We start from the raw sequence: 21,057 nt of genomic DNA, 5'->3' as shown, positions 1-21,057 counted from the left end.
GACTGCACTCCCATCATCATCGGGCAGGGCTTCAGGCGGCCTGATAATTTGGCTAAAACACGACCTGTTCCCAAAGGTAAAAGAGATAGTAACCCCTACGAGGGATTCATTAGCCGTTGCGGTCGAAATTAGTACTGCTAGAGGTCTTGTTAGCATAATAATTGTAAACATATACATTAGACCTGGCACCCAAAGGACCCAGACTGTTCAGATGAGCACATTAGCAGATTTTTTTAACTGCCTTCCTGACGGGCGGGGCTTAATTGTTGCGGGCGATTTTAATATGCAGTTGAACTGCAGAGATGGCAATCAGCAAGAAGGATCTCAGCTTGCAGACTTTTGGGATAGATCAGGGCCGGTGCAACCCACATCCAAGAAAGAAGGAGGTGCTTTAGAACTACTCGAAGACTTAATAAAAATAAAGGGATTAAGAATAGTAAATGGGAATACCAGATCAGATAACCCGGCGTCACCTACATACAGGAGAGGCTTATATTCTAGCCACCTGGATTACGTTTTAGTAGATGACGCCCTCTGGAAATCCCTAATTGACATGATAGTTCTCCCTCGTATTGACAGTGATCACCTAGCTTTGAGTACCTCCTTCTCTACTATCTTATTCAGCTCTAAGACACTGACAACATGGACTCTAAATAGTGCCCTCACTAGGACCAATGATTGGAAAAATGTGAAATGGGAATGGGTTGAAGTTGATGCAAATTTCCAGCTATTAATTTATAGAATAGTTGCAACAACACTTGCCCCATTGAAACATACAAATACCAAATTGGTAGATTTGGTCCATCTCCATAGTACCCTGATCACCCGATTAAAACCACATTTCCAGACGGTAAGGAGACGGACAGAGACTGGGATTAGAACATCAAGGTGGTTTACCAACCCCTGCCATCAGGCTAAACTACAGCTATTGGGATGTACTTAAAAACGCAAAAAAAGAGTGGGCGACTAGGCATTGGAATAGGATGGTTGAGGCACTCCAGGAGAAGGATTTCAATTTATTCTGGAAACTAGTGGCAGATAAAAATAGCTCTCAAGGAATGGAAAACTACCCTGTAATCCAGCCAGAAACTTGGGTGACGCATTTTTCAAATGTATACAGAAAACCACATATCAGAAGTACTATTACACCTCTCCTAAAACCTAATGACCTTTTTGTCAATACTTCAACGTGGGGGAGTACAACACCACCCAAATTTGACCTGGACCTTTTTTCCTTAAAAAAAACAACAGAGGCTCTCCAATCAATACGTAAAGGGAAGGCCCCTGGTCTTGACGGTATTCCAGGGGATTTATATCTCTCCCGACCAACAACATGGTAATTGTATCTAAATGCGCTCAGTAATGAGATACTGAGGGGGGGAGGACTTCCTACTACGTGGCAAGGAGCAATTATAGTCCCTATTTATAAGAAAGGGCCAAGGGAACAACCTATCAACTATAGGCCTATCAGTCTTATTGACGTTAGCCAAAAGATATTCACTAAGCAAGTACTGAATAGATTACAGACATGGATAGAGGATTCCCAAATTCTCTCCGATTCTCAGGCAGGCTTCAGAAGAGGGTTGAGTACAATAGACCAGGCATTTAAGTTTAACCTTCTTTCCTGGAAATACCTGTCACTTAATAAAAGTCATTTGTATGTAGCTTTTATCGACCTAAAAGCTGCCTTTGACATGGTACCTTGGGATACATTATGGAAAGTTATGGAGAGTTATCAACCCAACAGTGAACTACTAAGACTGATTAGATACCTACATGAAGGAACTTATGCTCACGTGCGCTGGTTGGAAAGCGGCGATCTAACGGAAGCTATACCTGTCTATAGAGGGGTTAGGCAGGGGTGTATTTTGGCACCAACACTGTTTAACCTTTACATCAACAGTGCTGCGGACCAATTGCTACATTGTAATCATGATGCCCCAAGTTTAGCTGGAACCCCCGTCCCCATTTTAATGTTCGCCGATGACACTTTATTAATTTCAAGAACACCCATGGGCTTACAAAATGAATTGTAATTTTTCCTCTAAAAGAGGACTTGAAATTAACTCAACAAAATGAATTATAATTTTTGCTCTAAAAGAGGACTTGAAATTAACTCAACAAAATCAAAGTTCATGGTTTTTAACCTGCATAAATTATTTAGGGGAAAAATGATGATAGCAGGCCAACCAGTGGAGAGAGTCAGCCAATTTGATTATTTGGGGATTAGGTTAAGTGACTACCAACGTTGGTCAGCACAGATCAGGAAGAGTCTGACAGCACTTAGGCAAAGGTCAACAGTGATAGCGAGGAAAATAGCCAATACTTGTGAAGGGGAGATAACACCTGCCATCACCGTTTACAAAGCAGTGGCAGTAGCAGCCTCAATTTATGGTGCTGAGATTTGGGGACATACTAACTCTAGGTGTCTGACCACGGTAGAAAACCGCTTTATACAAAACTTCCTGAAGTTGCCGATGAGCACCCCTCTCACCCCGCTCAGATTTGACTTAGCCCTAAATGAAATACATAATGAAATTGCACTAAGACCACTGATGTATTGGATTCGTCTTTGGACCTCAGAGTATCGGTCCAACCTCCATATAGCATTAGATGAATTTCTCGTAAGTGACAGCGTACTAAAGATCCCTTGGTTCAGACACATTAGAGATACGTGTAAATTCCTAAAGATGGAGGAGGTATGGAGTGCTCCTCATAATTTGACCAAGGAAACAAAGGAGCGTATAAAAAGGTGCTATTGGGAGAACATTATGTCCCAAATTTGGTTAAAAAATCATGGCAGTCTGACTCTACAGTTCTTAGACCATAAATGCAGCCCCAAATTTGAGGCCTATATGGATAATGTAAACCCTCCCTATACTAAAACACTATTCATCAAGTTTAGATTAGGGACCCTCCCGCTTAAGTCATTTACAGCGCAATGGAGATCAGAGGACTGCAATTTAATATACTGCCACCATTGTCAAAAGACAAAAGAGTCACTCGCGCACTTCATGTTTTTCTGCCCTAGATATCTGGTACCTAGGAAAAAGTGGATTGCTCCATTATGTAAGGCAGTTGGGATAAGGGAATGGAATACAGCATTACGATTTCTAACAACTGACACAAATGATAAAATAGTTTTTTCTGTTGCGGGATACTTGCGAAGTGCATGGGCCATAAGAACAAGAGAATTATTATAAACATGTATTTTTAACACATTGGTTTTAGATCATACTTATTTTACATAATAGATCTTAACTGGCTGAAGCCAAAGACACAATGGTCTGGATCTTCAGATTTAAAGAATAATGATGATTTGCTTGTTTTTTTTTTTTTATTTTTTTAAATTTTGTGACCCCATTATTTTTCTAGGGCCCTTAAAGTAAACTATGGAATTTTCTCCCTTTATACCAGACAACTGAGATAAATTATAAAACTGGCTCCTCAGCGGTGAGGTACTTGTAGAACATAGGGAAGATATGAACTAGAGAATTGTTATAATCACATGTTTTAAATAATTCGGTTTTAGATTATATTTATTTAGTTTGATAAGTTTTAATTGATTGGAGTTAAATTATAATGACCTAATATTTTTATATCTTTTGGGATACCGTACATTTTTTAAAAATAATGCTATTCTTATATCCTTATAATTGTTAACTGACATGTTCCCTAATCATGTTATGTTTTGTATTGTCTACTTTTATGGCTTCTAGCCAAAATAAAGTTATTATGATGATGGAGTTAATATGAGGAACAGAATTATAGGAGCAGTGCTGTAGTAAAAAACAAAAGTCTCTCCAGCCTGCTCTCTTACCCCCCGCGTGCAGCACTGCTGTCACAATGGATGGGAACCACGATGTCTCACTGTTGCTGGCCTGGAAGGAGGCTTGGATGTCCGTGTAGAAGACGACAATACATGATGGGAAGCCAAAGGTAATTCCCTGGGACAGCACGACTGCCAGCAGCACCACCCAGGCCCAGCCCTGGTCCGGGACCTCTTGGGCCCGACCAGTGGCCATGCCGTCAAGATCCACCAACAGCTGATTCTGTAGGGGAAAGCAAGATAGTGTAAGGGGAATCAACAAAGTGAGAGAACTAAGTGAAAGATGCACTGTCAAAGCCAGTAGGTTTGACCTTTGAGACCCATTGGATTTGTCAATGTTTTTTAATCATTCAGTACGGCATCCCCCATTGTGTGAAGCATGGCTAATCGAGATAAAATAAATCTAATGACTTGGAAGAGAGGTGGGGGGACAACACACAGGGCATAGGTGGGGAGCTTCAACAGAGAGGGCGTGGGTAGGGCAGCATAGAGAACATGGTTGGGGAAGCAATGTGGGAGTGGGCAAGAGAAGCATAAGGAGTGTATGAGTGGTAGGAAGCAATATGGAGGGCAGGGGGACTGAAGCAACATAGAGGACAGGAGTGGGGAGAAGAAGCAATGGGCAACAGGAAAGAAGGCTATGGGTGGGCTGAAGCAACACAATGGGTGGAGGAAGGACAGAAATAACATACAGGGTGGGGTGAAGAGGAGAAGCAATGGGTGGCGGAATAACATGAAGTGGGTGGAGGAGAAGCAAACACGCCTGAAAGCAACAGTGCATGACAAAAGAGCGAATGTACCATAGAGGTGATGGGTAGAAGCACATGGGTGACCGACAATAACACAAAGTGCAGTGGGGGAGAAGTATATGAGGGAGAAATCTGAAAAACATATTAACTTCCATGAAGTGCATAGCCCAAAAACAGAAGTAGTGCTGGAAAAGCAAGAAGTAGAAGCATGGCAACCAACCAATCAAAAGGTATGGTAAATAGGCTGTGCTCCATGGGAGGGACAAACACATGATTGACAACCTGGGACCCAAATGTGAAGCAGGCAAATAAGAGTGACAGGAAAGCAAAACAATGGTAAGCAGTAGGCAGGCTCCAAGCCCCAGTATACTATTGGTAACCCCACAATGTCTCACAACGTAAAGCACATGCGCTGTCTAATAGACTTGACCTAAAAAATAACAAGGGCAACAGAAATGAAGTGTGAGTTGAACACAGAGCAGGGCATGGGAAATAAGAACAGTGTGAGAGGAGAAAGTAAAGGAAAACTAGAACAGAAGGTAGCAGTGCTTAACTTGTAAAAACAAAATACAGACATAATAATAAGTTCAGAGATTTTCTTCCAGGCCGGATGTCGGTGCAGCTGAATGCCAGAATAGCCAAATACCAAGGCTATTTAGTATTGATTGCACATGATTTCTTTAACTTCCATCCTATACTTCGTGTCTCTTTAACTAAGTATACCAAGTTCTTTTTCACACCAGATGTCTCTCTATGTCAACATATTTATATCTTTCAGTTCCTCCTTCCTTCTCACTTTTCTGTCTTTTTCTCCCTTGCTATTAGTCAAAGTCTGATAAAAATGATGTTGGTACCCACTAAGCAACCACCGCACAAATTCATTACGGGGAGACAGTATGAGAATAGGAGAGGACAGGCAAAGAGAAGGAGGGGATAATGTAATTGGAAGTGTGGACAAAGTGAGGGAGAGAAGACATAGGCGAAGATAGGGTGTGCCAAGGGGAAGGGACAGCAGGGTGGTGGGAAGAGGGAGGCATAGAGAAGGGAAGAGATGAGATGAAGAGGGAATTGAGGGAGAGGTGACTGCCAGGAGGTTAAGGCAGTCCAGGATGAGAGAAAGAGTTGATAGGTGGGTAAGAAAGGACAGGATCTGGGTAGGACAAAGGACAGAGGGGTAGAGAGGTTGATGTATGTGGAAGAGAGGACAGGAGGAGAACAAAGGAAAGGTTGAGAAAAACATGGAAATGCAGGTGGGAAAAGGAGAGGGAGAATGTAGGAGAGGATACTGGTATCAGAAGATCCTATCATGGTGAAAGTTGAGAATAAATACAAGTAGGTGGAGATGTGGACAGGGCGAGGGTGGTCTAGAGTTGAAAGAGGAGTAAGTTCTTGAAACTAGAAACTATTCCTTATGCTAACCGATAATGAATTACATGGTGTCAATATTCATATCTAAGTTGGGAAAGAAAAGTTTTAGACAGAGGAAATGATCATTCTAGGACACATGCTTTCAACTCAGAGTATGTCACACATGTGGTGGAGTCAACCACGTTTAGAATAATTGAGGAAGTCACATGTCTCCTCCCCACTCCAATTATTTTATTTGCTTTGATTTTAGCATATCCACAATACCAATCTAATTAAATACATTGCTATCAACAATCCCACTACATGTGACAATTTCCTAAAAAAAATTCCATAACATACAAAGGGGAAACTGACAATGATTCATGCAACCCAATGCAGTGCAAAATTCAACTGTGCTTGAGCTGCATTACATTGACAAAAAATTGGTCTCATTGTATTCACATCAGGTTGTGTGTCCCTCGGCTGCCGAAAAAACAAACATAAAAAAAGCTGTGCTTCTGTGATGCTGTACCTTAAGTAGCATTGTCCCTTAGTGTAAAAGTTATCAATAAGTATCTTGTGTGACTTTTGTACTCTAAGTATACCCTGATGTACAACTACCTTTGCGCAGACGATTGACCACGGGTAAACTGTGGGTTTTTGCGATTATCACTAGTATTATACATTCAGAAATCTGTAACTTTTGCCACTTTTTTGCACTTTTTAATTTAGTGCTCATATTCCATGCAATGCTAAGTCATGCAACCTTGTGTGGCTTTACTAGCCATGGGTTTATCTAACTCTTATGGGAGTTTAAGCAGTTCCAACCCAATAATGCCCCCTTTACATTCTATACCATGGAATTTTATTCTAGGCGATGCAAAGCCATTTATAGCACTGCTCGTGGATACCTTCAGCGGAAACGACCTTTTGCGTGAGAAACTTGATCAATGCCAATGTTTGAGTCGCTATGTGCCATGCAAGCTCCCTAGGAAACAAAGGTACATCTGGGCTTCAGTATCTCACAATATGAAAAATAAGTTAAGAGGGTCTTAAATATCCAAATATTTCAGAACAATCTGCACAGGCCTGGAGAATATAAATGCATTGGAGAGCATCCCCCAGAGTACTAGGATTGGAGTTTCAGCATATGCTGGTTGACTACTTTTTTCTACCACCAGATAAATAAGAGCAGGACAAAACAATATGATTGCTATCCTGGAATCTATTTTAGCCTATGCAACAAGAAGACTCTCGAACCCAACATCCCTGACAGGGATGTGGAATTCCTATCGCCCGACGCCCAGGACATCTTGTTTGGGGTCAAGGGCAAGAAGTTTTTATGTTTACTTTGTCCTTGGGACAAGTAGGCCCAACCCTCTGCAGCACAAACCCTTTGGCTGCTTGTTTACAGAGAGTGGAACTCTCTGCAGTTGAGGTAATGTGTTTCCAAAAGATAATGCTGTTCGAACTTGTATTTATGGTTCATTATTTGAAAGCCTTCATTATTAGGGTGAGTGCTGTAAATAAATGTTTTAGGGTCATACTTCACTACTGACGTTAGTTCCAGTACAAAAAAAAAAAATGTGTGTACACATGTTTGAAAAGTTTAGGCTATGAGGCTAAATATAATGCTCCCAGAATGCTCTCTGATTAGATGCAAATGAAGTGTCATTTAGTAAAATGTGTTGATGCATGCTAGTATTTCCCAAAAATATTTCTAATGGAAAATCAGTGTAACCATTTTCAACACGAATATGGGAAGCATGAAAATAAACAAACACTGACAAAGCCAACTGATCTGACATATTTTTATAAGTCTTTTAGTTTCATCAATGCCTGTCTTGTTTTGACATGGCTTTTGTAACACTTTATTGTTGTGGGAGCTACCAGGCCCTCAACATTGTAACAAACACTGGCAAAAAAAAACCACAAAGTTTTTGAACTCTAAAAGCACACGTTGCCACCAGTGGCATAACAAAGGCCCCACAGCCGCCCTCCAGGGGGCCCCTTCAGCACAGCACCTGCCCTGAGTGCAAAGAACATGGAGGAGCCCCCTCTCCAGACTCAAAGGGGCACACTCCAGTTTCATTACGTCACTGATTGCCACTGTATTTCCTGACACTGAACAAAACTACTTTGTGTGCCAATATGCTCCTTGTGGAAGAGCAGAATGCGATCATTAACAGTAAAGCCAGCCGAAAGAGAGAGAAATAGAAGTTTAATAAAAACAAAATGTCTTTGTTGTGGGTCAGACCTAATTAGGGACCAAGACCCACATGTAGGTAGCTTTTCGCATGTCGCAAACAGCGACTTTCGCTGTTTGCGACGTGCAAAAAGCACATTGCGATGCACAAACCCAGTTTTGCGATTCGGTAACCTGGTTACCGAATCGCAAAACGGGTTGTCACAATTAGGAAGGGATGTTCCCTTCCTAACTGCGACTCGCAGTGCAATGTAGGATTGTTTTGTGACTGCGGGCGCAAACCATTTGCAGTTTGCACCCATTTCAAATGGGTGCTAACACTTTTGCAAAAGGGAAGGGGTCTCCATGGGACCCCTTCCCCATTGTGAATGTCACTGTAAACATTTTTTCAGAGCAGGCAGTGGTCCTGCGGACCACTGCCTGCTCTGAAAAAATGAAACGAAAATGTTTAATTTTTCGTTTTTGTAATGCATCCTGTTTTCCTTTAAGGAAAACGGGCTGCATTACAAAAAAAAAAAAAAAAAGAAACTGCTTTATTGAAAAGCAGTCACAGACATGGTGGTCTGCTGTCTCCAGCAGGCCACCATCCCTGTGAGGGCCGCTATTCGCAAGGGGGTTGCAAATTGCGACCCACCTCATGATTATTCATTAGGTGGGCATTTGCAAAGCCCTTGCGAATCACAGATGGTGTCAGGGACACCATTCTACATTCGGATTTGCGACTCGCAATTTGCGAGTCGTAATTCTGAACCTACCTACATGTGGCCCCAAATTCTTAAAGAAAGTCACAAAAGTGCACCCATGGTATATGTCGTACCCCTATAAAATATTTGTGAACTGTATTTTAGCATGGGTAAATACGATGTGTAGATTTGCTCATGTGAAAATCTATTGAGCATTTGCAAGTTCATTTTCCCTCCAGCCACTTTCTTCCCAACCCTGGAAGAAGTTCTAATTCTGCCATTGTCAGGAGTAAATGTCCAACCTTTCTTATTATGGGAAAATATTAGAGAGAAGCTGGTGAAAATCTTTAAAACATGCAGATTAGTAGGTTTGCAGACTCAAAGGCATTCCAGCCCTGGAACTATTGCTTACTGCTTCCTCCAGCCCCAGTATGCAGATCTGCAGAAAGGTGGCAAAATAAGGAAATTGCTACAGTAGGGATTGAAATTGCAAGTATTCAAGCCCTACTATGGTAGTAGCCCTGGCATAATCAGAGAGGCTATTATCAGAGCTCTTACATAATGAGATTGCTGCCATAATTTGTCGCCAAACTACATGGCACCAAAGGGACAAGTAGATCTTTTTACAGGACAAGTAGATTTGAGAAGCAACCTGTCCCCTGGACAAGTAGATATTTTAATAAATTCCACACCCCTGCCTGATTTATTTCAATGGGGAGAACCCTAGTTCCCAAAATTCAGAAAAGAACACTGTTCCATAGCATCCACTTAATGTAAAAGGTATCCATGCACACAACCCTTCTCCACACCACCAAAGACTACAGGATATAAATAATTTGTATGACTGTAAACTCACTAATCCATTACTAATTTATTGTGTATTACCCAACCTGCACTACAAGTTCTCACGTTTTTATTAGAAAGTTAGATCTTACATTGAGATCTACAATATTCAAAATGACATCTATTAATACAGCTTTAAAAAGGAGCTAAAAATGTAAAACAAAAATACAATACATCAATTCATTAACTGGACAATTTATCATCTTCCTTAGCGGCTATTGCTGATATAATACCATATTTTTAAAAAGTGGTTTTTAAAATCTCTGTTGATAATTATTTAAGGCAGGACAAGCAAATATAGCGTGTTCAATCGTCTGTACATCATTTTTAAACAAGGTGCATATTGTCTCTTCCCAAATTACGTTCTGCCATGCATCCATCACTGATTGTATTGGTAAACATTTCAGTCTATATAGCATTATGCATCTTCGCACTCTATGATCCTAGTTCCACTTCAAATACACATAAGGAACAGATGCCTGACAAGATTGAATAATATAACGGAAACAAGACTTTCCTCTACACATCTCTATATCATTTTCAATGGGCCAATTTATCATAGTATATTTTAAATAGTGTTTAAGATAAACAATTTATAATCTGAATATCCAGTCTAGTCAAAGTAAAGTGCTGAAGTGCAGTTAAAATATGAATTAAGTCTCAATAGTTGTGGAATGACATTCCGAAGCCATAAGACTCCTTAAGGACTTTTCTTTAGGATGTAATAGGCAATGGTACCAACGTAATATAGCAGCCAATCATCTTATGAAAGTGCTTACCAATCCTAATTCCAACCTTAGAGCTTCTATTGATATCATGGAATTTAAAGTGCAAATAGTGTGAAGAATCTTCCCCTCCAGCTTATGCATAATGTGCCACTGACTAATTCTTATTGTCTCTATAGCATATAAGAGTGTCAGTGGAATCATTATTTTGTATACTGTTGAAACATGATTAAAGTACCTTTGACCTGTTGCTCCATAAAGTTTCTTTAGTGCATTTCCATGGGCCAATGCCCTATTTGATGTATGTGTGATATGTTTGCTACCAGCCAAATTTGCTCAAATAAATCTGCCAAGATAAGGATAAATTCTACTGCTTCTATGACATACTTATTAGGAAACCACTCATACTTTGAATTTATCTGAAACTCCTTTTGGAGGAAACCCCATAATCTTAGTTTTATTTTTACTTACCTTTAGGAAAAGAGTATATGAGCAGGATGATGAGGTATGAAGATGTCTGGAGACCTTTCGGAGTCAGGTCTAAAATGGCAATATCATCCACATAAACGAATGTACCTGAAGGGTAAGAGCCTAATTCTGCTGTACCACTGGCTGCCTTACTCAACACATTGGGCAGATCTGCCATATATAATGAGAAACGAAAGGGGGCAAACAGGCATCCCTGCTTCAAGCCATTTCAGGTGGTGTTAGAAATGGGGTCTTTGGGTAGCATTCAGTTTGCACTATGTCCAAGCAGGGACCCTCACTCTAGTCAGGGTAAAGGAGCTACACACTGGGATAGCCCCTGCTCACCCCCTTGGGAGCTTGGCACAAGCAGTCAGGCTTATCCCAAAGGCAATGTGTAAAGTATTTGTACCAACATACACAGTCATACAGTGAAAACACTGCAAAATGGACACCACACCAGTTTAGAAAAAAAGCCAATATTTATCTAAATCAAACAAGACCAGAACAGTTTAGAAACAAAGCCAATATTTATATAAATTAAACAAGACCAAAACGACAAAAATCCAACATACACAAGTAAAGTTATGATTTTATCTTACTCCATAGAAAACGTCGTTGTTATACAAAATACCTGGTTTGCGTCAAAAATAAAGCTGCATGGGCGAGCGTGTGTCAGAAATGACAGCGATGTGTCGATTCCTTACTCGCAATGAGGCCATGTGTCGTTTCCTCTCCGGTCGGGTAGACAATGCGTTGTTTTGTCTCCCACAAGAGTTATGCGTCGATTTCTGGACAGGCACCTCGGGTCCAGACAGGTTCACGTTGAGTTTGACGCCCAGCGATGATGCGTGTAAAATCAGGCAGCACAGTGATGGAGAATCACGCTGTGTAGAGGTTGTGTCATTTTCAGCAGCTGTAAGCGGGTGTTGCGTCGTTTTTCCAGCCGTGATGCAGTTGATGCGTCACTTTCACATCTGCGATGCAGGTGATGGGTCGATTTCTACGCCGCAATGCAGGTGGTGCTTTGTTTTTACAGTCGCATTGCAGGTGGTGCATTGAAATTTTCCCTGCACGGCTCCTCTGTGTGGATTTCCACCTTGGTTCTACCAGCTTCACCTTTCAAGGGCCCAGGGACTGGATAGGGCAACGCTTCGCAGGGCACGATACTCAGCAGAGAGTCCACGTGCTGGCAGAGGAAGTCTTTGATGGCCCTGAGACTTAAAAAAAGGGAAACAAGCTCAATCCAAGCCATTGGAGACACTTCACAAGCAGGAATATACCACAAAGTCTAGTCGTTTTCCTCTTTCATGCAGAAGCAGCAACTGGAGGCCAACCCAGCAAAGCACAGTCATAGGCAAAGGGGCAGTACTCCTCCTCCAGCTCTTCAGTTCTTCTCCTTGGCAGATGTTTCTCTTGAATCCAGAAGTAATCTAAAAATCTGGGTTTTGGGATCCACTACTTATACCCCTTTCTGCCTTTGAAGTTGGCAAACTTCAAAGGAACGTGTCTGTTGTTCACAAGATCCTGCCTTGCCCAAGCTTGGCTCCAGACACACACCAGGGGGTTAGAGACTGCATGGTATGAGGCCAGGCACAGCCCATTCAGGTGTAAGTGTTAGCTCCTCCCTTCACTCTAACCCAGATGAGCCATCAGGATATGCAAGCTACACTCCAACTCCCTTTGTGTCACAAAAGTGGTATTTTCAAACTGACAATCTAAAAACCAACTTTACCAAAAGTTGTATGTTTAAAATTGTGAGTTAAGAGCCACCAAACTCCAAATCTCTGTCTGCTCCGAAAGGGAAGCTGCACTTAAAAGTTATTTAAAGGCAGCCCCAATGTTACCCTATGAGAGAGATAGGCCTTGCAACAGTGAAAACTGAATTTGGCAGTGTTTCACTGTTAGGACATGTAAAAACACACCAGCACTTATTCTACCTTTAACATACACTGCACCCTGCCCATGAGGATACCTAAGACCTACCTTAGGGGTGCCTTACATGTACACTTGCCAGGTCCAGTTGGCAGTTTACAACTGCACTGCACACACAGACACTGCAGTGGCAGGTCAGAGCCATGTTTACAGGGCTACTTATGTGGGTGGCACAATCAGTGCTGTAGGTCCACTTGTAGCATTTGATTTTCAGGCCCTGGGCACCTCTGGTGCACTTTACTAGGGACTTACTAGTAAATCAAATATGCCAATCATGGAAAAGCCAATTACACATACAATTTGCACAGGGAACACTGGCACTTTAGCACCGGTCAGTAGTGGTGAAGTGCCCAGAGTACCAAAACCAGCAAAAACAAAGTCCACCACACAGTCACAACATGGACAGCAGAGGCAACACAGACAGGGGAGACCATGCCAAGGATGCCAGGTCTAACAGGTGGGGATTTTCAGAGTCATACCCGCCTATTTTCTTGCGTAACGTGACACCACCTAGCGGTGTGAAGAGCAATAATTAATTTGAAAAGACCTCAAAAGTATGTTTTTTTCCTCTACCCATTCAAGTAGGTTAGATAATACACATTTAGAAAAAACCTTTTCATGTGGCATCCAACAGGGTAATATGCCTATAATGACTTCGTATGTTTAAGGGGTCTTTTTTATGTAGCGGCAGGATAATATTACCCATCCAAGAGCTAGGGACCTCTCCTGTATAAGAGCAATAATGAAAGAAGATCACTAAGTAAGAGGCTGATAAGTCCAGATCCAATTTTATGATGGCAATGGGTAACTGATGGACCCACCTACAGGCAAGAACTTATTTTTAAGAGGAGAAGGTACGATATCACTTCCTTGAGACATAAAGAACTCATAAGTGTTCAAGATTAAATTTTCAATAACCAGCAACTTAAATATAACCCTTGTTTTCTTCTCTACTTGTGTGTCTCGTAGTTCCACCAATTCCAAATCACTACTCCTTACCAACTTAAGCTGGTCTACCTGTGCCAGAAGATTCAACAGAGAAGACTGATTTTTAAAAAATTGAATCATCCTCAAATGAGACAATAAAGTCCAGAGTTGTAATTTCCTCCTCTCTTATTTGCACATTTTTCTGGTAAGTGTGATGATATTGGAGGCCATTTTCCAGAGAGTCAGACAGGCGACGCTGCACAAATACACAAGTTCGGATTCAGAGTAGATGAGGTTAATATTTCCTTTTTTGAGTCCCAGAATGAGTGAACAATTGGAACAGAGTTTTTCAGGCCAATGGATATCTTATCAACCTGATTATCTATGACAATATTTTTTTTACCCACAGTTTCCGGCGCTTTTGATGATATTGACCTGTTTGTCCTACTTGACTCACAGAAATTTTCTGTACCAACAGCTGAGTTCAGACTTGCTGTGGCAACTGCATTCTTTCTCCAGGGTCTACTAAGTTCTCTGTAGAAGGAATTTCAATAGGGAATGTAACTTTTCTAGCCCCTTTTTTATTTATTTCTCTCAGCTTTCTTTTAGCTTTTTTTCTGCTCTTTCCATTTTTGGGGATCGAAACTGGGACCAGAAACCTTTCAACTGCTGCTTCCTTTTTTCCTTTCAATTTAAAGACTGAAAAACCTTCTGTTTCCATGGGTTGCATCGTAGAAGAGCAATGTTTACCCTTGGCTATCCTTGAGGAAACTTGGAGAGATTAATCCATTTCCAAGCCCCAAGAAGCTTGAGTGAAGATTCATCTACCTCCGGCATTGATTTATGTGGATGTTTCAGTATTTTTGAAGTGGGACAACCAACTTCTACACCAATGTCATTCTTTTGAACAAAACTATCTTGGACAACTTGCATAAAGACCGACACATGGACACCATCCACACAGATTTCATTGGGTGTTCTTTCAGGATTACAGATAGCATGTCCAAGATATGAAATGAGCTGCCCATAGTTTTTTCCAGAAGATTCATGATAGAGACACTGGAGTGTTTTAGGGAAGCAGACAGAATCATCAGAGAGATTCGCTGATGGATTAAGCAGCAGTTCTGATATCACAGATAAATTTGGCCCTGACAAAACATTAACACTTGGTGTACTGCAGTAAAATTCAATGTATTTTTTTCTGTGATAATAGCACCATTCTCTCTTAGATACTTTTATTTGACATTGATGTAGTGGCCTTAAACGGGGATGTCTCCGGTAGAGTATATTCCACCATTAAGACGATAACACTGGATGGACAGTCTGTTGGATTTTCTGGCTTTTCTCGGGAAGACACTCCAATGGGCCTGACCTAGGAAAGCATTGTATACAATTGGGTCTGATTTAGGAAAACATTCTATAGAGTGCTCAATATTAGTTGACCCAATATTATCCAGAGGAAGCAGGGAAATATCAAGAAATTTCTTGCCACACATTGAAAATAATCTCATTTCCTCACAAAGGGCCATCCAATGGTGGTTTTTATTTTTGTGACATCTTTCATAGATGCTAGATCAGCTTCCGTTTTGAGATGTTCTTCACCAGATTTCATAAAATATACCAGAATAGTTGACTTTTCTTTTAAGATACCCAGATGCAGTGCGTTATTCCTTAGTTAAGTGGTTCCCAACCTGTGGTCCGGGGACCAATGGGGGTCTGGGAAGCCTCCTCAGGGGGTCTGCGACTGCTTATAAAATTTTACAATTTTAACATATTAAGTCCCCAGCTTTCAATAATGACTCAGTGAGGTTTCCCCGGATTCCAATAATGATTCAGTGGGGGTCCCCAGATTCCGGTATTGATAAAGTGGGGGTCCACAGAAGTCAAAAGGTTGGGAACCACTGCCTTAGTTTATTTGATTTACTCTTTTGACAACACCCTGTAGAGCTTATTGTCGCAGATCTCAAATTTTTTGCGGCCACAGTTTATGTATTATATAATGTATATAAAAAATAGGTAAAGTAGCCAAACCATTGAATCAGCATTTCCGAGATGGAAGTAGCAACAAAAGACACTCAAGGAACATATACTGACCACGAATCGAACTAGGTGCCCCCTCCCTCTGGTTCTTTTAAGCTCAAATCAGCTCAGACACTTCTTCCACCAGCCAAATATATGCACTCCTACACAGCGGATAGTGGCATGAGAGAAGATAAGATAAATCTGCTCTGATTCACAAATCACAGGATGTTAAGGCAACAGGCTCCTTGAAAGAAAGAAGCTGGACCGGCACCTACACCGGATGCTTCCATAGATGATTCTCCCCCTTCCTGCGCATAATGCACTGCAATATGGCAAGATCCTTTGGAGTGGCTCACAGAGCACTTTCTTCAGCAGCACCAGTTAGTGGCCAGTTGGTGGCTATGAGATCACTGCAACAAATGTAGTGCCACATGTGTTGTCAAAATCTGGGGTCCGAGCTGAGACCAAGCATAGGATGGTCTGCGAAGTTCACAGCGCCTCCTGTAGGGTTAGGGAGGGCTGGGGTGTGGCACAACATGGGCCCGCTGCTCCCCCTGCACAGATATCCACCACTGCAGGGCTTACCAGATCTGGAACTGGCATTTAGGCTAGCCGCCTGTGCTGATGATGAAGGTCAGATACAGTTATATTTGGCATCTATTAGTGGAACAACTATCAGCAGCTGTCCCCTGGTGCTGCTTGCCTCGTACAGCAGAACCTTACAGCTGGTTCCTCACACTGCAGTAAGATGCAGTGACACAGATGACAATCACCAACACCCCCAGGCCCGATGGAAAGCCTCCCAGAGGTCCCTGGATAGAAGGGCCCAGGTCAGCCAGCTCCTGGCAGTGATTTCCTCCAGGATTATTCAGTCTATTTCCACAAACACAACAGAAGGTGCTGACAATCTCCTACCTGAGCAGAAACCTGTGCAGATATTTCAAGGCTTTCTCCTCCTCCTGGGGCTTCAGTGGGGAAGGTGCAGATTTGAGGTCCAGTTGACGGGGTCTGTGAGGGTCTGAAGATGAAGATAACTGCACTGACAGACAGGTGGTCCTTCCTCCTCTGCAGCAGGCCAGACACACAAGGAGAGGCTGGAAGTCCAGCTTTTTGGCAAGGCCAACTTATGCAGAACATATCTAGTGTTCCATTCCTGAGTTGGTTATGAATTCCATTCACTTTTACCAGATCAATCCTGTCTTTTTAACCATGATTTAAAAGGTACCATGATTTTGAGAAAAACTCCCCATGCCGTATTCACAATTCTTTCTACTTCAAGATGTCAAGACTGTATGGAGACAGAATGAAAGCGATAGGTGCCTCTTCCACATATTGTCTTCTAGAATCTCATACCCCATCTTCTGTGAGACTTGGACATGCTCAGCTCTATGTAAGAGGCAATAGTCGCTTTTATCTAATATATTTGCAGCAATGATAAATGGAACATTTCACAGTTCCCCTACAAAAGCCTCTCCAACTTGCAATACAAACTGGGCCACATTTTCACTTTCAAATTTTCCTACAGACAAAAAAAACAGCTTTTTGTTTTTAAGTTCAGAATCCTGCTCTTTCAAGTGAAAATGACAGTGAGAAAAATATTTTGAACATATTTTCCTCAGAGGATTGAAATCTTTATTAAATCATCTGCATGTTGCAACACTTGTACCTGCACGATTTGTTCTTGTCTTATTCAATAAATTAATAACTCAATAACTTAAGAAAATCAACCATAGATAAGGAAAACAAAAAGGGAGGAGGGATGAGTTACTGCCTTGGGCTGGTTTCTGTTCTCACCTTTGCAAGACCCAAGTCTCTTCTCATTACGACTTGCACCCATGTGTCAGAGTGGGGGTAGAACACTGTCATTAATAGCTGTTCCTCTCCTGTTTTATTCATTCAACTCCAGGGCGTTACTCGGACCAGCCTTATCAAAAGTATGTGAATAAGAGACAAGTGCCACATATACCACAATACCCTCCTTTTTGACTTATTTGTAGAGTATTACATTTAATATTGTGATATTGCCTGTAACTGAGTACGTTTCACAGAATCCCGTCTGCTCAATTGAAATTATATTATTTTCATGTGCTCAAATTATCAAATGACAGACGACATACTTTGAAAATAATTTCCTGTAAATCAATGGTACGCTTATCTCTCCCTTTTTATGTACCATAATAACAACACTACAATCCCAAGATGGCTCCTTCCATCGATAAGCATTCCAGAAATAACGTGGTCTATAAGTTAGCACAGTGTAAGGGATCCTCACCAATTAACGCTGCAGGAAACTTACGTCAGCCATGAGCATCTGAGCTGCTCCTCATGTCTGTTATTACTTTACCACACTTTCCACCATTGGCAACAGCAAAGAGTTAACCTGATATGTATTGGTGTCCATTTCTTCATGGCCATCGTGATCATGATTAAAGGAGACGTCCATTTTTCCTGCACTGACTTCCAATACAGTTTCCATAACAATTAATATTCCTTCCCTCTTACCCTATAGATTTTAACATTTCTCAACTCTCTTCTAAACAATTTTTCTTTGGGATCTATATTGTGTTGCAATCTAATTACACAGCCAGCAAGATAAGTTTCAGGCCCTTGAAGAAAATGTCTTTTGATTCAACTGAACAAAACTGAAAACATGATTACCAGAAACGTAGGTGTCGACATGACATCCATTCACACTTGCTTTAGGAGCACTGAAGACTCCAACACCAGCTCAGAAGGTAAAGTCCTGGTGTTTTGCTCTCTACTTATCATCACAAATAGCAGCTATCAGAAAATCACAAGTTGATGCGAGATAAATTCAATACTTGCAGAAAAGTGAGAACCTAGCTCACAAATACCCTAGGTCTTTCTGCTCTCCTGTGGTACAACCTGTGCTGGAGCGCTGTAGAAGGAAACCTAAAAACTCAGTAGGATCTCAAATCAAGCAGCCAGACTGCTCCCTTACTTGAAGAAATCAGATCATAATAGCCAAACCCTACAAAAGCTCCATTTGCTCCCTGTGAACCAAAGAAAGAATTTCAAGATCCAATGCTTTGTCTCTAGAAAATTAGCTGGAAAGGATCAAAAATATCTGCATACAAGGGCTGACAACATATTGTTGGGCAGGCCATTAGATCTGTCAGATGCGGCAGCTTATACGGATCGTACAAAAGACCTTCAACCAAAAACATATGGGAGGAAAACCACCAAACGTTTGGGACCCAGGATATGAAACAATCTGGATTCCAGGCTTTTAAAACAATCCAGACTTAAAGCTATCAAAAATTAATTGAATGTTCATCGATTCAGGAAGGCATCTGTCTGACGAACATTCCACTAGGACCACACAGCCCTCCTCTCAATGGGACTGGGTCCCATGAGCAATATCTATGGGCAACAATGAAGAAGCCATCTTATAACTTTATCCCAGGTGGGTGAGACTTACAACATCTGTATTCAACTACATAATTTATTAGCCCACGTTTGTTTTCTCGACTTGCAACATTTGACTTTTTACTGCTGAGAAGTGGTCAGAAGATGATGAGCGGATGCTTTATAAAACACTGAAAGTAAATAAATAAATGACTGGACACTATAACTAAGAATTGGCTTTTTCCTCTTTTCCATCATGTCACATGCACTCCTATTCCACGCCTCAATGCACTCTGTGGATGAAGATATTAAACTCCCATGTGGAACTCCTGATAAGTTGTCAGTGACAATACGAATCTACATGAAGTAAGCGACGAGGGAGCCAGGAAGGCACCGGGCAGCCCATTGGTCTATGACCATCATTCACACCTGGCTGCATGACTTCTGAGATTAGATGGAAAGCAAACAACTTCCCTTAGACAGGAATTAAGAGGACATCCTAGAGCTGGGGTACTGTCCCACTGATGGATGGCAACAACTCAAAGCCATCCCTGTTGCTCGAGCACTGGATTACTTTTTAACAGAAAATGTCAGTTCCCAGGCTCCGGTCATGCTTGCATAGTCCGGCTCTCACTCTCTTTCACTGACTGTGTTCACAAACCCGTCAGGTGATGTTCACCGCCAGCCTTTCTTTTAAAGATACCAGGGAAAACGAAGGCTGGACAAGGGGACAGAGCTTTCGCTTTTCTGGTGGAGCATTCTCTGCCTCTTCCAACACTTAGCTCTTGTCAAACAACTGAAAACATGTATTTGTAAGTTCCAATTGGGCTTGCAGGCGGCGCTCAGACAGTGTTGAGTATTACTGAACACCTTCATGATGACCATATGTTCTACTAGTACTAAAAATAAATAAATCAATGACTATAAGCCCAGCATCTGTCTCGAGGCCCTGCTTATTCGCAGAGGGCGAATCCTCAACACTCCATATGATGTTCTGTCTATTTTTAGTCAACGTTTCTGTTATATCCAGGTTCTTAGAATGGCTGTGCGTGTGGGAGGAATGTTGAATGAGAGGCTCGAGGATGGGGTAGAATGTAGGAGAGAAGTGACGGTTGCGGCGAGAGATGGAGATCGGGATGCTTTCTCTTCGGATGAACTTATAACCTGTATAATAAATACAAGGATTGATACCTACAGAACTGCTTCCAGCGTCTGCTTATCAGCCATCATGAACTTGTAACACTGGCGAAAAGGGACTTTCCTACGCGTACGTCGGAAAGCATCCCGACCCTGTGACCGGGGGCCTTGACAGAAACAGATGCCCTGTCTGTGGTTACACTGTAACTGTGAGTTGCCCTCTGTTTCATTTCTCGCATTCCGAGTGGGATTTATCTTTATTTATTTCAACATATTTTCGCAGCTTTTTTCTTTTTGTATTTTTCCGCTCGAGCGCTTGCCTCACCCTCAAGCTCGCTGTTTCCAAGGCAACGCTGAAACACCCTTGGACGTCAACACGTTCTTCGATTTCCCTGTTTCCAGGGCAACCTCCACGCGACTGGATAACCTGTTTCCAAGGCAATCTTCACGCTGTCGCGCCCTTGTACTTCAGCGCGCCGACGTCTTCGCGAACTTCAACGTCACCGCGTGACTGAGGAGGTTCCGAGGGCAACCCCACGCGACTGATAGCCCGTTTCCATTTCCTAGGCAACCACCACGCCACTCTTCTCTTCTCCTGAGCCAGTTTACTTTTATCTACTGCAACTGGCACGCAATCTTACCAACCATCAAGCCGTGCTCCTCTTCTCCTGAGTCTGGTGATTTTCATCTACTGGGACAGGCACGCAAGATTCTACTGTGACAGACAACATATTTCTATATTACTGCTGCACAGTTTCTTTTCTTCCCATTGCAGACTTGTGATTTTACATTTGAGTTTTTTTTTCTTTTCTTTTCTTTC

General features: G+C 41.8%; 1 protein-coding gene across 1 annotated transcript in view; it reads right to left on the bottom strand.

Annotated features, from left to right (window-relative positions):
• The window catches only part of LOC138245991 (monocarboxylate transporter 13-like), a 66,204-nt gene that overhangs the window by 32,985 nt on the left and 12,162 nt on the right, over positions 1–21,057 (bottom strand). The window contains exon 2 of the mRNA XM_069200118.1: positions 3,821–4,052. Within this exon, the coding sequence (XP_069056219.1) occupies positions 3,821–4,025 (205 nt within the window). The 5' untranslated portion in view covers positions 4,026–4,052. The remainder of the gene's footprint in view (positions 1–3,820; positions 4,053–21,057) is intronic.

Source organism: Pleurodeles waltl, chromosome 7 (genome assembly GCF_031143425.1).
Source record: "Pleurodeles waltl isolate 20211129_DDA chromosome 7, aPleWal1.hap1.20221129, whole genome shotgun sequence".
NCBI lineage: Eukaryota > Metazoa > Chordata > Amphibia > Caudata > Salamandridae > Pleurodeles > Pleurodeles waltl.
The sequence above is the reverse complement of the archived record's forward strand: the minus strand, read 5'-3'. Positions and strand labels throughout refer to the sequence as shown.